Source organism: Girardinichthys multiradiatus, chromosome 11, assembly GCF_021462225.1.
Source record: "Girardinichthys multiradiatus isolate DD_20200921_A chromosome 11, DD_fGirMul_XY1, whole genome shotgun sequence".
NCBI lineage: Eukaryota > Metazoa > Chordata > Actinopteri > Cyprinodontiformes > Goodeidae > Girardinichthys > Girardinichthys multiradiatus.
Window position 1 is genome coordinate 23,201,657 of NC_061804.1, and position 17,740 is coordinate 23,219,396.

The 17,740-nt window shown below is 38.4% G+C and overlaps 1 protein-coding gene across 1 annotated transcript in view; it reads left to right on the forward strand.

The window, feature by feature from the left end:
• LOC124875918 (protocadherin Fat 3) overlaps positions 1–17,740 on the forward strand; it is a 131,868-nt gene that overhangs the window by 32,089 nt on the left and 82,039 nt on the right. Inside the window, exons 6-19 of the mRNA XM_047378341.1 lie at positions 1,585–1,646; positions 4,226–4,540; positions 5,367–5,577; positions 5,754–5,756; positions 9,117–9,253; positions 11,040–11,315; positions 12,602–12,812; positions 12,930–13,144; positions 13,341–13,499; positions 15,237–15,358; positions 15,483–15,665; positions 15,757–15,871; positions 15,987–16,256; positions 16,831–17,181. Of these exons, the coding sequence (XP_047234297.1) occupies positions 1,585–1,646; positions 4,226–4,540; positions 5,367–5,577; positions 5,754–5,756; positions 9,117–9,253; positions 11,040–11,315; positions 12,602–12,812; positions 12,930–13,144; positions 13,341–13,499; positions 15,237–15,358; positions 15,483–15,665; positions 15,757–15,871; positions 15,987–16,256; positions 16,831–17,181 (2,630 nt within the window). The remainder of the gene's footprint in view (positions 1–1,584; positions 1,647–4,225; positions 4,541–5,366; positions 5,578–5,753; positions 5,757–9,116; positions 9,254–11,039; positions 11,316–12,601; positions 12,813–12,929; positions 13,145–13,340; positions 13,500–15,236; positions 15,359–15,482; positions 15,666–15,756; positions 15,872–15,986; positions 16,257–16,830; positions 17,182–17,740) is intronic.

Here is a 17,740-nt window from a genome sequence, read left to right on the forward strand (position 1 = left end):
CGGGAGATCGACAGACGGATCGGTGCGGCTGCCACAGTAATGGGGGCGCTGTGCCGGTCCATTGTGGTGAAGAGAGAGCTGAGCCGAAAAGCGAAGTTCTCGATTTAGCGGTCGGTCTACGTTCCTACCCTCACCTATGGCCATGAACTTTGGGTCATGACCGAAAGAACGAGATCCCGGATACAAGCGGCTGAAATGAGCTTCCTCCGTAGGGTGGCCGGGCACTCCCTTAGAGATAGGGTGAGGAGCTCAGCCAACCGGGAGGGCCTTGGTGTAGAGCCACTGCTCCTCCACATCGAAAGGAGTCAGTTGAAGTGGCTCGGGCATCTATACCAGATGCCTCCTGGACGCCTTCCTCGGGAGGCGTTCCAGGCACGTCCCACCGGGAGGAGGCCCAGGGGACAACCCAGGACACGGTGGAGGGACTATGTCTCTTGGCTGGCCTGGGAACACCTTGGGCTCCCCCCGGATGAGCTGGAGTAGGTGTCTGGGGAGAGGGACGTCAGGGCGTCTCTGCTGAGTTTGCTGCCCCCGCGACCCGGTCCCGGATAAAGCGGAAGACGACGAGTACGAGTACGAGTACACCGCTCCTGGTCAAAAACAACCAATCAGAGCTAGGAGGGATGTCTTAGCAGAAATGTTGTCTTTAGGGCAACACAGAGAGAGATCACTTGACCTTAAATAAAAATTTTTATACAATGCCTGTATCTTCTAATGATAAAAGCATTTTAAGGAAAACTTACTTAAACAGAAACAATATTATGGCAATTTGTTGTCAGTGTCAGTGCATTTTCATGCCAAACTGTAATTTGCATTCTCAGAGAGCAACATTTGTAGGCTGGCTATATTTCAATATACAGTATATTTGGCTTTGGAGCGATGTCTGGTAAAATGTTTACTTATAGCTATTTGAGATTTTATTTTCTAAACACTCAGATATTAGTATAATATTTCTCATGCTTCCAGGGCTGTTGATACAATTTGCCTCCTTTAGTGAGTCCACATTTTTGCAGTTCAAAACATTAATAGTTAATTTAATATTACACTCTAATTATAGCTGCATTAATTGGACAGGCAATTAAGTAAGCCTTATATGCATATGTATGGTTTATGCCCCCAAGTCAGTGTAATATCCTCCAAAAATGATTAGCATCTAACAGAAAAAAAAAACAATGTTTGAACACAGGCCAGATGAAAATTGTTAGTTAAAAATGTTGTATTTTCTAATTTTCACTGCATCTCATTGGAAATTGGTGAAACTAGCTATCTGAATAGCCTTTTCTTCAGTACAGCCTTTTACATGTTGCTCAAATTGCCCTGATGGCTTGTTGGCTTACCAAGTGGCCCTCAGCTGTGTAAAGCTCTGAAACATGTCCCAGATGTGAATGCCTTTGCCAGGGCGGCAGGCTATAATTTTGGAGACCTTGTATGAAAACTCAATAATAAACTGCAGCCAATTTCAAAGATCTTTTACAATTTAAAAACATGTGTTTATATATTTTAATCTCGCACAAAGGAGACAGATTAACAGCATAGTTCTAACTGTACATTTTGCAATAAGTGTATTATTTTTTTCATTTTCAGGTCTGATTACAACCACTGCAAGAAAACTGGACAGAGAACATCAGACCGAGCACTTTTTAGAGGTACAGTAAGAACTGAACAGTGTTCACAAATTATTGTGTTATTATTTATCCTGCCCTGCCACAGCCCGCTATTAACAAAGACAGGGTTCAAGACAACCTTGGCAGGTCCTGAAGGCTTCATAAAATGTGATGAATGACTGTAGTGTTGGGCCCCAGGTTTAGGATTTTTTAAATGTAATCATTCACCATTGGTTATCTTCTCCCCTTTCCAGGATGGAAGCAAAGCGTCGTTCGTCCAGCATTTTGATAGGTGCAGACACTGGGCATACAGATAGCTCTGTGATTACCATTTCTGTTGCAGCCTCTGCTCTGCATGCAGATGAACTTGATAATCAGAGATTCTTGACATTAGAGACATGAGCAAACTTGTTTTTCCTCAGACCTTTCTTACCACTCATCAAATGTTAATGAATCTACAAGCACTTTGCCCTTGTTGGAAATGGAATAAAATAACCTGCAGCTGACCCACATTTCTGATGCTTGGTGTCATTGTTATGTGTTGCATGTGTGGCCTGCCACCTGAATTGTCTAGACGCTCCTGCTTTGACTGGCTGGTGTACTAATTTGGGATCAGGCTTATGACAATGCACAAGGTGGCCTGATAAAAACAAGAGCCTCATAAAACAAGCTTTATTTAAAGGGTATATATTATAAAAATTGTTCACCTTTTTTCAGTTGTTCAGGCTCATTGCCTACAATGGTTATACATTTCAATGATGAAAATTAAAAAAACTTTAAAAAAAACATGAAACAAAGATATGGATAAAGAGAATGCAGCTGGAAGGTGGAGTAATGGTGTTACATTTAGGACGCCGAACTAAGACCTCAATGCATAACACAAAATCCATTCGAGAGAAAAGAAGGCACAGTGAAATCTCTGACTCAAACGTGATGTTATATAGTAGAGTTTATCTGATGATTTAGTCAGTGAAAAGGAGGAAGCCAGGAGAACAGTAGCTCGGAAACTTAACAAATCGACACCTAACCCAGGGAACTATAAGACCTCTGTTGTAAGCCCAACTGGCATGTAGTTCAGCACAGTGGTGACTGACTGCTTGTAATAAAATTTGTAATTTAAAAGAAAAAATCTAGCAGCATTAAGGGAGATGTTCCAATTTCTGCTCCTTGCGTTTTTGACTAAAATTGTTACTCTGATAAACCATCTTTACATATTAACAAGCCATGCAGTCATTGTATGAGTCATTTTCAATCCATATTTCACTTGTGAAGATTTAACTGTATTAAAGGAATAAAGCCGTTGAAAGGTTATTCCCAAGACACAGTCTGTCAGTCCACTCAAACTCAATGAGTGCATCTGCAGTTAGTTACTCCACACAACATGTTTGGCCCTAATAAGCCACTTTATGCTAATGCTACACATGCGATGGTTGGAAGTGTAGTTTAAATATTCAGGCAACATTTGCCATCAACTGTTTTCTCCTTCATATGACACAGACACAGAGTCGCAGTTGCAACCAATTATGGGTACAAATACAGGGGTACATGTCGGGAGAGATTGGTTATAAATGTTTTTAATAACATGATCTCCAGACAGCGTCAGATGTTTGGTACTGATAGAGGACACATAAAAAAGAAAAAAAAAATAGCAGTAAAACATTTTTTTTTGTACCTGATAAACTTTATAGGCAAAAACAGAACCCTTGATCCCCTTGATGGTCTTCATAGCTGAGGCAGAAACTGTGTTGCGCCCTCTACCTCATCCAAGATTCTAATTGTTTCATAACACGGGCAAAACAGATCGACTATTTTTAGTGGATTACTTCTATGGATGTTACATTTCCTGCTTGGATGATCTCTTTGGCAATAGTACTCACTTCTTCCTTCTATAAAAAGAGGCCACAGATCTGTTTGACACATTGCTATTTAGCAAGAACTTTGTGTGAATTAGGCAAGAAAGCAATCTTTTTTCTGTTTACAGAATCAGACAATGACAGGCTTCCAGACGATGTGGTAACCGATGCTACGTCATCATTCATAGTGCTTAAGTGGTTTTAAGGGCATGACTCAAAAAGCTATTTTGTGTCAAATAATTAAACTTTTAAAATTTTGAATCTTTTTAGAAAAACTATGGAAATGCAGATTGGCATTATTTTACATTTCATACTTTCAAAATCTTGCTAGGGTTTCTAGCTCCTAAATATAAGGAAATATGGGCCTATCAGACAACAGTGATATGCAATGAAAGCATTTTAAATGAGTTTGTACTCTGAATTTAATAGAAATAACAGTCCATCTATGCTATCCACTGTTTTTCACTCCAGCTCATGCTGCCTGCCTGTAATTAATAGTCTAGTGAGCAGTCAGGCTGGCAACAATGATTTTCACTCTTATCTGATCCAATTGATCAGCGATCAGACCTCTGGCTCTGCTTTAGGCGGATCAATAATACAAAGAGATTTCCCGGGATCTCGGCCCCACATGGCCCTGCACTCACACAGCACAAGCAATATTTAGGTTGTCAATAAATGCGTGAGCTCACAGAGAAAATCCCACACAAATGACAAAGCATGTCCTCATCATATGATATAAATCCCTTTACATGTGTGCTGTTAATGCAGGTTACTGTAATTGACGGCCCGGTGACGACCCGCCAGTCAACCGTTTGGGTCATAGTCCACATCGAGGATGAAAACGACAATGTACCCACCTTCCCGGAGGTCACTTACCGCATCAACTTACCCGAACGGGACCGAAACAAACGGGGTGAACCTGTCTATCGAGTTTTTGCCTACGACCGTGACTTGGGAGCTAATGGTAACATCACATACAGCATTATTGATGGGAATGGGGATGAAAAGTTCAGTATCGACCCCAGGACCGGTATGGTGTCCTCAAAGATGATGGCCTCAGCAGGCAGCTATGACATCCTCACTGTGAGTGCTTTATATTAACTATAAAACACAACAGTCATTAGCAGCATAGCTGACAAAAATATCCTTAGTTGTGATAAAGCTGTAAACTCTTTTAAGCATCAAGCTGCTCCCTTTAACTTCGTTCTAATTATTTCTTTCTTAAACAACATGGCAAAGTTTGCAGAAAACAAAAAAAAGTCATTTGCCATTTTTTAGTTGGCACAAGTCCAGGTATTTCGAGTTTTTCCAAAGCCAATAAATTCAGCACTGTAAGATGTGCAACACAGTTGTCTTTATCAGGTGATGTTTCTTGGCACAGAATTACACTTTTGTTTTGGCCCCTTTTCAATCTTTTCTCATCTCAAACACAAGGTCAAATTACAGGCTGTTGTCTCTGCACGCCTATTTTTTTACAACTGATTTGCTGATTAGCCACTCACAGCCCCATTGTGCCATTTATTGTGGCGCTCCTCTTTTGTTTTTCTAGATGAGAGCTCATGTCTCAGTTGATGAGGTAGCCTCTTTCATTAACATGGACAAAAACAACCTGATTTTCTCTCCTTGAAAGCTCTTGAATGAGCATCCTATAAAATGTACAAGCATGTGGCTTATAGGCCCTAACATTAGATCGAATGATTCATTTTTTGTAGTTGTATTTCCTGAAGTTGTGAAAGCTGAAGCCAGCTTTTTAAAGACATGCAGCCCATTAATAACTTTAGGTTATAGTTTGCTTAGCCTGATAACATGAAAACAGTACGAACCTCTGATCAAACAGAAGTAGTGCCTCTTCTACTTTTGAAATATTGTGTGGTTGTTTCTTTTTTTTTTGTATCTTTTCATTTTTTAGATAAAAGCTGAGGACAGTGGTATTCCACCATTATGGTCTACTGTCAAACTCCACGTTGAATGGATTCGCAAGCCTGTCCCCTCATCTATACCCCTGCTCTTCACCCAGAGGTCCTACAATTTCTCAATTGCAGAGACAACTCCAGTTGCCCAGCCGGTGGGAGTGGTGGCTATCAGCCAGTCGACCACAACTGTCTGGTTTAGTATCGTTGGTGTGTAACAAAATTGACAGCAATATAAATGAGTTTTTTGAATGCAAGAAAAACGGCTCTGTTCCCAATCATATTAGAGTTGCAAAAACAAGATCAGGATTTAAGATTAGGAATAGGCCGTTTATTTTTATGCTGATGTTAAAGTTTTGTTATCATACTTGCACAGGCTCAAAGAGGTGGTGTACAAATACATTTTGACCTACAGAAAAAGTATTTGGTTATTTCATATGAAGTATGTATTAATTTGTATAATGAAACAAAATTGTGTTCTTTTCTGAAGGATAACAAAAAATAATGTCTTCTAGAGGTGCTCTGTTTAGGGATTTTGTAGACAATTTCCAAAGCTGTGATGTGCTTCTTGATTTTAGTTGAGTCCAGGTTTTCTGTAATAATCTGTAAACATCATCAAATATCATCCTAATCTGAAGTGTAAATATAAAAACAAACCCCTCATTGTTTATTTAACATGCTTTTTCTGGAGCAGGAGGGGTGGCAAAGCCATTCTCAAATTTTGAAATCTTTAAATCTCAATAGTTCCGTTGTACTTGAATATAAGTAAACACTTCAGATAATCTTTCATTTATGTGTGGTTTAATGCAAATTTGGAAATAAATGAAAAACAGATTTGTCGTTGATGTAGAGTGCTTCTCAGGTTTAAGTAATAAAAATGAAAATCTAACAATATAATTCCAATATATATAAGAAAAATCCACATTTTTGAAGTAATGATTAGTTTTTTTATTAAATCATATTCTTTAATCCTACCCCAACTGTTGAAACTTCTTAAAGATGTTCTGATAGATGTCTCTCAGAGCAATGCAGCAAATATATTTGTTGTGGATTTTGTTCACACATAATACTAGACATTATTTTTCTTCCAAATGTATGTGCATCTATTTACTGTACCTACTAACACATTTATTTGCGAAAATGCTTAAGAGCTTTACTTTGCAGCACTGTATGTTAATGATTTAGAGCTTTCAAAACAAAAGTAAAATCAGACTCCATAAATATTGATCATCTTGTGTTTCTCTTTCCTTTCTGTTAAGGTGGCCGGCTTGCCCGAGAAATGTTCTACATTCCACAGAACGAATGTGGACGAAACTGCTCTCTAGACACAGGTCTGGTCCAAATTTTGTTATGTATCTCTTCGCTAAATGCCCCAGGTGTGGAGGAGTTCAAAGATTCAGGAAGTATAGCACACAACACCAGGACTTTGTTTAGCTGAAGGCAGTGTTGATGCTTCTGATTTTGAGAAGAGGATTCTCATTCTCGAAAGGCACCAGTTTGTTTTCTTTGACCAGGCGAGGAAGGTTTATTTTATTAGTTCAGCTAAAATGCTCCTGCTTCACTGAATAAATGTGGATGTGATGTGATAGAGTGTGCCTCTAACTGTAATGGTTCCGACTTCCGTGAAAACTTTCCAGATCAAAGTGTATTTTTACAAAGTACTTGCAAGCACACAAAAGGATGTTTTTGCAATTTGAATACAAACCATACTGACAACCTACAGAAAGCTTCATTCAGATTTGCAAATTTACTTATTTTCCTTGAGGTACAAATGTTGTGTTACTGTCCATCTACAAAAATATTGTTTAGTCATAATCTGCCTCGCAGCTGTTTATACCAAAATTACCTATAAGAACTCGGAACAAGATTAAATCTACTTGGCAATTTATTTGGTGAGCCCAACATGTTATATTGGGAGTTGGTAGACACCTAAATCAGATAACAGACAATAGAATTGTTGCATTTATAACATGGATGACAATGTTGTCCCCAAAACAAGTAGAAGTATCAGTAACAAAAATAAGTGACAGTAGGTTCCTAGTTTAGATCTAGATTCCAAAGAAACATGCTAATGCACCTATAGATAACTCATATATACATATGTTTGCAGTTGCAAGAGAATAATTTAGGCATATATCAATAATTTTACATTTTATTCCCATGTACCATTTTTTTACATTCACAACCGATCAGAAACTTCTCATTATGCTTACATCATCCTCTACACCTAAACCCCTGTTATAAAAATTTTGTAAATTAATCTTCTATTCTATTGACATAAGCACCCACTGAAAAAAAAAAGAAATAAAGAAATAATCAACTTTTAATTTGTCTCTACATACATTTGAGCACACACAAAGTGCATTTAGCATGAGTCAACATGCCTCAGGTTAGTCACATTATTTTAGGTCAGTCATTTTAACTTTGAATAATTGATTTATTTTTGTAATATAGAATAGAACAGAACAGAATAAACTTCCATATGTCCCTCAGTAAAGAAGATCCCCATGTATCAGCAGCAACTAGAAATATGCAAACAAAAACACACAAAACTTTAATGAATGGCATATACACAATATGTGTAGGTGAATAGGTGAGTTTAGATGAGTAGCTTTTTTGTCAAGGCCTTTTCCTACATTATGAAAATAAACACATATCTGGCATACTTGAATGGCCTGTTTTCTTGTTTTTCCCATTTTGAAAAGTGGGAGAAATTGGCCTTTATGGCATGTCACATTTATACCTCAGGGAAATCATGGAATGCTAATTTAAAGTTCATACACAGATTTTTCCAATCATACATAAACATAATAAGATGAAAGGTTGGACTTTCACCAACATTGTAGAGTTAGATAATGCAGTGTTAATTAAAAGATGAATCAATTGCTAGGCTTTTTAAACATTCTCACCTGGTGTGCCAATAAATGTGGAGGACGCATTAGTCATGTCTGTTCTGACTGCGATCAGAGCTATTGATAAAATGGCTCACATTTTGTCACTTAAGTGTGAAATACAAAATAATAGAAGCAAAACTTCTGTGCTTATCTAATTACCCACTCAGATTTTTTTTGTCACAGTATGTTTGTATAGATTATTTCTAAAAATCTGGGAGGCAGGAGTAAAACCCAGAAGGAACTTGTTGGGGATTACAAGCTTTTGTTTTTCAAAGTGCTGTGAAATTGATCCCCTGTCACATAAGACTGACCAACACACCTCCCAGGAAAAAAATAAATAATGTGTGAGTCTTGGTGGTTTGCTCCCACTCAACACGCATCAGAGATTCACTGAAAAATATCCAATCAGTATTCATATGCTGAGGGGAGCTCAAGCTCCAAGATGTCTCTAGAGAGAAGCTAGGATGAGATGAAGGATGGCACCGAATACGTAACATGTATCAGTCCTGTGACTCACTTTAATCAAACATTAAGCCTCTAAACTGTACACTCACAGCCTGTGGAAAAGACCCGGCCGTGGGTTTCTGATCTTTGTGATGGGTTGTGTTTTGGTGTGATAAGACAGATGTTTGTATGGCTGTTAACACCTCTCAAGCTGCCAAGTGGGTTCAGTACTACATCGCATTGCATTTCAGTTTATTTTATTTCACAGACCCTCCAGCAACAGATAAAGGCATCTGGCCAAAACAATTACACAGTAATACCTTAGAGCACCTTAGTTTAGCACGCAAACTGAATGCAAAGTGACTCATATTCTTTGTGTGTGTGTGTGTGTATCTCTTTATGAAATATTAGGGAGCTTTGACATGCAGTTTGACCTTCAAGTTGGGGTTGGGACCCTTGTTGTGGCCAAGCCCCTGGATGCAGAAGTTCAGTCAGTGTACAACATGACTGTACAGGTGACAGATGGGACCAACTTTGCAACAGCACAGGTACACATTGCTCTGGTTTGTAATTCCATGGGAATCACATAAAATACATCTCAGATCAGCATTAAATAAGATGTTTGTAAAACCTTTCCTTGGGTGGTTTTTCTATAAGCACTTGTAGGTCTCCTCTTAAAAGTATCTCTTGCTATCAAATAAGCTTTGTTCTCGTCTTTTATAGTGACACATTTCACTGCATTTTCTTTTAATTTTATGTAAAGAACTACCACCAAGTAGCACACATTTGAGAAGATGAAGGCAAAGAATATATAGTGTCCAATGTCTTTTAGAAAAATATATCTTAAAATTGTTACATGTACTTGAATTCATCAATGCTTTGTGGAACCACTTTTTACTGTGGTTACAGGTGCAAGACATTTGCTGATTTGTCTGTAACAAATATGCAGAGAATGAGTTTCTTGCAATATAGCTCACGCTTGGACAGACTGGATGGAGGGCATTCCTAAACAGAAAATGTAAAGCCTTGCCACAGATGAATATGCTCTGATCTAAACCATGCCATTGTAGCTCTCTGTATGTTTAGTGCCATTGCTCTAATGGAAAGTGAACCTCCACCTTAAGTCTCCTGCAGCCTTAAGCAGTTTTCTTCCAGGATTTCCCAATATTTAGCTTTATCCATCTTTCCACCAACTCTTACCATTTTCCATGTTCCTAAGAAAAGCGTCCCCACAGCATGGGGTTTTCACCACCATGTTTCACCATGAACTTGGTATATTCAGATTGATGTGCAGTGTTAGTTTAACCCAATGTTTGATGTGTCTCTTAAAAGGCTTGTGGCAAATTGTAAACAGGACTTCTTATGGCTTTTCTTTCTTTTGTTTGTGAAATGCATGAATAATAGTTGTCCTGTTGGAAGATTCTCTTACAGCTGTGGATCTCTGCAGCTCCTCCAGGGTTACCATGGGATTCTTGACTGCTCTCCTTGCCTGGCCTGTCAGATTAGGTCGATGGCCATAACTTTTGCAGTAGCTTCATACTCTTAAACTGTGCCCAAATGTTCAATGCTTTCGATATTGTTTTCAGCCTTATCCTACTTAATAACTATCTGCAACTTTTCCCCTGATCGATCTGGTGAGTTCCCTCGGTGTTCTGGATTTGTTACTAATGTTCTCTAACAAACCTCTGAGGCCTTCATCGAACTGCTGTATTCATACTAAGAATAATTTACACAGGTGAACTCTACTTAGCAATCAGATAACTGCTGAAGGCGTTGAGTTGCATATGATTTTATTTAGGGGTATCATAGGGAGGGGACACTACCAATGCACACCACAGTTTTAGATTTTAATAAAAAATTTTTATTAATTTATCATTTTCCATTTACTCCACGGTTATGCACTATTTTGTGGTGCTCTGTCACATAGAATCTTAATAAATCATTAATTGTTAGGGTTGTAAATGTAATAAAGGTCATGGAGTGCCTTGTTTTTCCCGCTCCCATGCTCTTGTTTTCCTGGCTGGCCAACTGGGTCTGAATTGTAAAACAAATTATTAATGCCACTTTGACAGATCTTGGATCAGATTAGGTGATATTTAAGAGATACTATACCCAATCCTGTACCTCAAAAAGGTCCCACAGATTCTGCTTTGCCCTTGCAAAAAGTAAGTATTATTTAAATAGGTTGCCTTCTCTAAAAATGAGAAGTTAATTTGAGAAAGAATCCTATTCAAAAACCTATCAGCAGAAAAAATTAAATATATAAAATACACACCAATTTGTACTTAACTTGCTGACTTTGCAAATTCCCTTTTCTGCCTTTTTGTTGCTCAGGTATTTATAAGAGTACAAGACAGCAACGACAACCCTCCGGTCTTCTCACAGCCGGCGTATGATGTCAGTGTTTCCGAGGATGCGCCATCTGATTTTGAGCTGCTGCGGCTCAGAGCATCAGACATGGATGAGCGTTCCCGTTTAAGCTTTTCAATCTACGGCAGCGTCGATCCTGCGAGTATGAGGCTATTCAGGGTCAATCCTGGCACGGGGGCTGTTTATACTGCAGACAGACTGGACTATGAGGCCAGAACTCAGCATATCCTTACTATTATGGTAAGAATAAACTAATTGACCATTGGAACATCATTCAACCCTTTTATGACCTGCATCTTTAGCACTAAGTAAGTTGAGCACTCTTTTGCTGTTATGACCGTGGTACAGATGTGATTCATAGCCATACAGCAGTTTATGAGGCCAAAGACCTCCAGTTTATAAAGATCAGTAAAAAAGTGAAGGTTCTTCCCACGAGTGATTGTCAGTATACTTAAAGTCAGTTAATGATGGTCACTCCATTATGTTCCAGCTCGAAACCAAGCTTTGGTGGACTTAAAAAAAAAAAGATAATTGTACTTTTTCAAAGTCTAATAACATTCATACTTTAGTTTCCTCACAGGCAGCATGGCATTTTCTCCCAGGATCTCCTTTGTATTTTATTAAATCCATCTTGCCCTCCACTAAAGGTTTCTAGTGCCAGAGAAAGCAAATCCGCCACAGAACATCACCTAAGCGCTGTCATGCTTCAGTGTAAGCATGGTGTTCTTTTGAGCAAATGCTTCATTCTTCCTTCTGCAGACATCATGCTGATACATAGGCCTTAAAAGTTTTTCTTTAAAGCTTCTTTATTTATATAGTTGTAACAAAATTGGAACTGACTTTTCTTGTGGTTTTGGTTCTGTTTTGGTGTATATCTTTGAGTTCAGACATTGAGGCCCTAGTGGTTTTATACCAGCTTTACTGTGGAACTATGCATCCAGTTTTATGTCTAGGAACATTCAAGGCTTTTGCTCTTATTGTATTCTTTTACTTGTTTGAGCAAGACAATGATCCTACCTCTGAACTTTTGGACAATACACTTAAGTAAGCTTAATTTCTAACTTGCAAAGAAATGTTATTCTCAACAGTCATCAACAGATAATTGAGGTGTTCTATCTCAAGCACACCTGATCCCACTAATGAAGACGTTGATTGGTTGCATTAGGTGTACAGGAGACGACTCCCGAATTCCAAATGTGTGCTCCAAACTAAGGAACCTATTTGAGGGGTTGAATAATTTTGAGACCGTAGTAGGTAAACATTTATTGTGTGATTGGTTTAGTGTAAACATCTGAACAATTTTGAATTTTTGCCCAGAAACCTAATTTTCAGTGGGGGTTGAACAATTTTAGGTGCAAATTTAAAGAAACCTGACGTTCGCAGTCCACCTGTTTCTGTATGTTTCCTGGTGCTCCATGTGAAATTATGCTCGTTTTGACAGCTGTGGTAGCTTTGAAAAAACACTTTGATCATGTATTGCCTCCCACAGCTCTTTCCATATTTATCTCTCATTCCTCCTGCTCCAGGTTAAGGATCAGGAGTTTCCTTTTAATCGTGACCTGACCCGCATCCTGGTTGCAGTGGAGGACACAAATGATAATGTCCCTTACTTTACAAGCACTGTATATGATGCTACAGCCTATGAGACGTTTCCTGTAGGTACCTCTGTGGTACAGGTGACAGCATTAGACAAAGACAATGGAATTAATGGTCAACTCACATATACTATGGAAGCAGGTATATTTTTTTCACATCTTTTCTGTTATTTTTACTGTATTTCAATGCATATGCATTTGAAATGACTTTTTTTATTTTAAATAATCATTAATAAAGTCTACAATTTTCTATATGCAGGTAACACAGGGGGTGTGTTTGCCATAAATAATACCACAGGCCTCATCTTCACTGCAAAGGACCTGGACCTCACGTCTTTGGGCTTCTATACCCTCACTGTGCGGGCCATGGACAGCGGCTTTCCTCCATTAATGGCCACAGCTTCTGTCCGCATTTCCCTGATACTCTCCGACTTCTCCAAACCTAAATTCTCTCAAAAGGAGTATCAGGCCGAGGTAATGAGAGAACAGTTGGTTCATTGGTGAAGGGGCTGTAGGGAGGGTTAGATTAGATCAAAACTGGCCTCAAGCTGGTAGGCAAGCATGGATGGTAAATGACTTGGTCAATATGTGGGAGGTAAATATCTTAATGAAGCAATGCACATAACTCACCTGGGTGTCTGAAATGTATCACTGATGTCTGTTTCGGTAGATAATGGAGAACAGCAAAATAGGAACATACGTGACCACCATCAGTGCCCTCAGCCGCTCGCCGCTCATTTATGACATCATTAGAGGCAACGAGGAGCGCTGCTTCTTTATCAACCATCACACCGGTGTAATTACTACTCGCAAGCCGCTCGACTTTGAGGTTTGTTAAAGTTTGTATGAATTTGCGTTATTTATTTGTTTTATTTTGACAATCTAGGAAAAGTTTCATGTTACACTATGGTTAATAGTGGCATCCAAATTAATTGAGAGCCTTTAAATAAAACTAGTTTGACATCATTTGGCACTTTCAGAAAAGACACTTTCAGAGAGCTACTCTCGCCCCAAGAATAACTTTTATCTCAACCCTAGACATTTTGTTTCCTTTTAGAGATGTTATTGTGTTCAATATTTGCTTGTGATATAAGTGGTTAAATAACGAGGTAAAAGTCAATACCAATGATCATTTATCCAATGGAGGTTTATGAGAGTTGGGGTGAGATGTTGGTAAGGCTTAGTGTCTGTTTGTTGTTCAGCAGTTGAGTTCTGGAAAGACTTAAACCTGTCCAGTGCTTTCTTGGAAATCCCGAACAGGGACCAATGTCTCTGCTCTAGAGGCAGCTAGAGATGTTCAGTGTAGCAAAGTGCTTAAGATGAGAAAAAGCTGCCTTAGGGACAGATTTAAATGTGAATGAATGAAAAGTGTGGGGGTCTAAAATGATGCCTGGGTGCAAACATCTTGGGGTGGTGAAATGGGGCTTGGAGTTCTGTTTTGTTGCTCTTGAGCTTGAGTTGGTTAGACGACATCCTTGTTTTGATTTTATTTAAGCAACTGACAAATGGTTATGGGGAAGGTGGGTCAAACGTTTTTTTCTGGAAAAACTGATAAAATTCATAAAATTCTAAAAGATCTTAATTTGGGATGGATTTTAATATGTACAAAAGAAAAGGTCTTCTCTTTAGGACATTTTGGATTATTTTGCTTGTCGCAAATAAAAAAAGAGAAGAAAGTTAATTGGAAGTAATGCCCACTTCTGGCATTTTAGCATTTTAGTATGTAGACTGTCATAAACATTGGAAATAATTCTCATAGTTGAGGTCAATATCACAATTTCCAATAATTTTCCAAACATTGGACCAAACTTTGGTTAATGTGTAGTTGGTAAAAAAATTATTTTTGTTTACTTTGGATATGTATTGCCATATGTAATTTTTTTGTGCTGAATAAAATGAGCAATGTTACAATTTCCCACAATTGAAAAAAAAAAAAGATGTCACATTAGGTTAACCTTTGAAGCAAAGATAGTGGTATTAAAGTGATTAAAAAATATTGGAGACAAACTTTAAAATTTTTTCTAGATATTTAAAAAGCTTAATTATTTCAGCACAACTTTTAATATAATTATTTCATAAACTGAGAGTAGCTAGATATCCAATTCATCAAGAGGACTACTACAACATTTCCACTAATTGCCTTAAAAATGTCCACAATGTAGTTTTGTTGTTGTTATTTATAAGCCCAATGACAACAAGTATAGAATTCAATTCCATAAAAAAATAAACCACAGCATTATCATTTTTAACACTGCCCTACCTAAAGTCCAGCGAAGGCTCCCAAATTTCCTGAAATTATCTTGCCTGTCCTCTGCTGTATAGACCAGTCGTTTAAAAACAGCACAGAAAGCTATCCCTTTTGAACAGGTATTTATTGAAGATACATCCATTTCTTACAGGTCAAGGATACACCCTTTCCAGCTTGAGTATAAAGTGAATTAAATTGACAATTTTGGATTTACCAAAAAGTCATCAGGATATATATCTAGTATATGTAGCTTTGGTCGACAGGTCAATCGCACTCCAACAATCCTCAATCATGATTGAATTGTTTTTGTACTTGCAGCAAATAACATCCTACTTTCTGATGGTGCGTGCCCAGAGTATGGCAGGAGTGGAGGCCAGCATCAGTGTCATCATCCAAGTGGTGGATGTCAACGATAACCCACCAGAATTTCAGCAAATCAGGTTTTAAAGCTGGTTAAAATTGACAAACAGAAATTACCTCTAGTAATGATAACAATATTTTTCCAGAGAGATTTTAGGAAGACATTCTTCCTTCCCAGCATTGTCCTTTTTAATCACTTAACAGGTATATGGGCACAGTTAGTGAAGCTGCTCCAATCAACAGTGTGGTCCTGAGAGATGACGGTAACCCCTTGGTAATCCAGGCCACAGATAAGGATCGCAATCACAATGCCCTGTTAGTGTTCCAGATCATAGAAGAGACCGCTCGTATGTTTTTTAGTGTGGACTCTGGGACAGGATCAATTCGGTATGTGCAAAAGCTCTGTAGAAATAAGACCATGTAGCTATATATTGATTTGATTGAACAATTTCTTATAGACTGTGTTGGAAAATTTCAGAATCATTGCCAGTTTGGACTTTGAAACCTTTCCAGAGTTCAACTTTCGTGTTTACGTTCAAGACAGTGGTCAACCATCTAGGAGTGCAGAAAGTCCTGCAGAGGTGACAATAAAGGCAAGTACTGTATATCTCATATGACTTGGCTGTTGCTACCTAAAAGAAACCCAAAAATTATTGTATTTAGATGTTAAATTAGATATTATTTTCCTCGGCGTACACCTTGTTTTAGGTGATCAACATCAATGACTCGCCCCCAAAGTTTTCTCAGGACACTTACGAAACAGTCCTTCTGCTTCCGACATATGTGGGAGTCGAAGTCCTCCGGGTGGAGGCTTTAGACCCTGATATTACTGCTGACCAAGAACAATCTCTCACACCCAAGCTAGCCTATTCCCTAGTGGACAACAGTGTGGAGTACTTTATCGTGCAGCGCTATACTGGAGTTGTGACTGTCACCAACCCAAACCTCAGCAAAGATCGTTATCGCTTCAGTGTGAAAGTAAGTAATTAACTGATGTTTAGCTTCGTACAAATAAAAATGATTTTCCCAGGGAAATCTTAACACTTGGTCAGCTGGAAAACTCTTAGGGTTCATATGAACTTAATGTCTAATACCCTTGTCACACTATTGCACATCTGCCTTGTGTGCTACTTCTACAGAACTGACTCACATGTTGTAGCTATGACCAGATAAAAACATTGTTTAATCTTATGCTGCGCTATGCAGAGAAAATGTGCTTACCTCTGCATATTGAATGTTTGAAAATGTTGGCACAGCAATGGAGTTTTACCAAATTTCTGAATATCGAGTAATTATTTGGGGGAACTTATAGACTATGTGTGGAGCATTGAACTTACAGCCCACTATGGTCAGGTGATTATTAAGGAAGGAAAAACTAGACACGGGCATAACATCGAAAAGATGGGAGCAACTTTTGAGGCTAGGTTTCGTAAAATACAAGAGTCTAATGCATGCATTTGTCATTAAATACATGTTGAAATGTTTATGTTTTTATTATCAGCCATTTCTGAAAATATTCTCTGTGAAACAGTAACATTGCTATGTGTTTAAGGTCTGGGATGGGCGTTTTTCCAGCGTGGTATCCATCACCGTGCTTGTGAGAGAAGCTGTAGACAGCGGCCTTCTCTTCACTCGCCCCATGTATTCTTCCTCCATCCCAGAGAACAAACCCAATGTCACATTAGTGACTGTTGTAAACACAGTCGGCCATCGCCTCAATGAGCCACTGAAGTACACTCTGCTAAACGCTGGAGGACGGTTCACCATCCGGTCTACGTGTGGAGTGGTGCTCACTACTGGTGTGCCTTTTGACCGTGAGGAAATAGGAAGCTACGAGCTGGTGGTGGAAGTCAGCAGAGAAGACGAGATTCTAAGGGTGGCGAGGGTGACAGTGCAAGTACAGGTGGGTGTTAAATGATTGTAAAAGTGTGTGTGCCTGTATCTAAAAATGATAGTAAATAGGGAAAGATCATATGTTACATTGGTCAGTCCTAAGCTTGTGAATACATTGATAAAAAACAAGTGCTGATCAAAGGCTCTTTTGCAACAAAGGACAGAATGAGATCACCATCACAGAAGGAAATGTTCCCCAGTAATTGTTTTATAACTGTTTAAAACCAAATTTAATCACTTTAATGTGAAGGTTTTTTGATTAAAATATTAAACAATCTAAGATTCTAGTTTTTCTTATTAATTTTTTTTTTTATGTCTGGTTATCTTTCTATTAAATTTGAGGGATGTTTAATTCTTTCTATGAATCAGCCTATGCACTCATGTACACTCTAATACAGCGACTCAGTGACTGAGTCTGCAGCTTTGGTATTGTGTTTATGTTGAAGTTCTGTCAAGATCTGAAAGCTCTCTAGATTCCATTGGCATGTATTTTTTCTACCTTGTGTCTTATGTTAAGATTTCATGTACAGTACAGTTGCAGCTCCGAAACAAATAACTTGATTTTATTT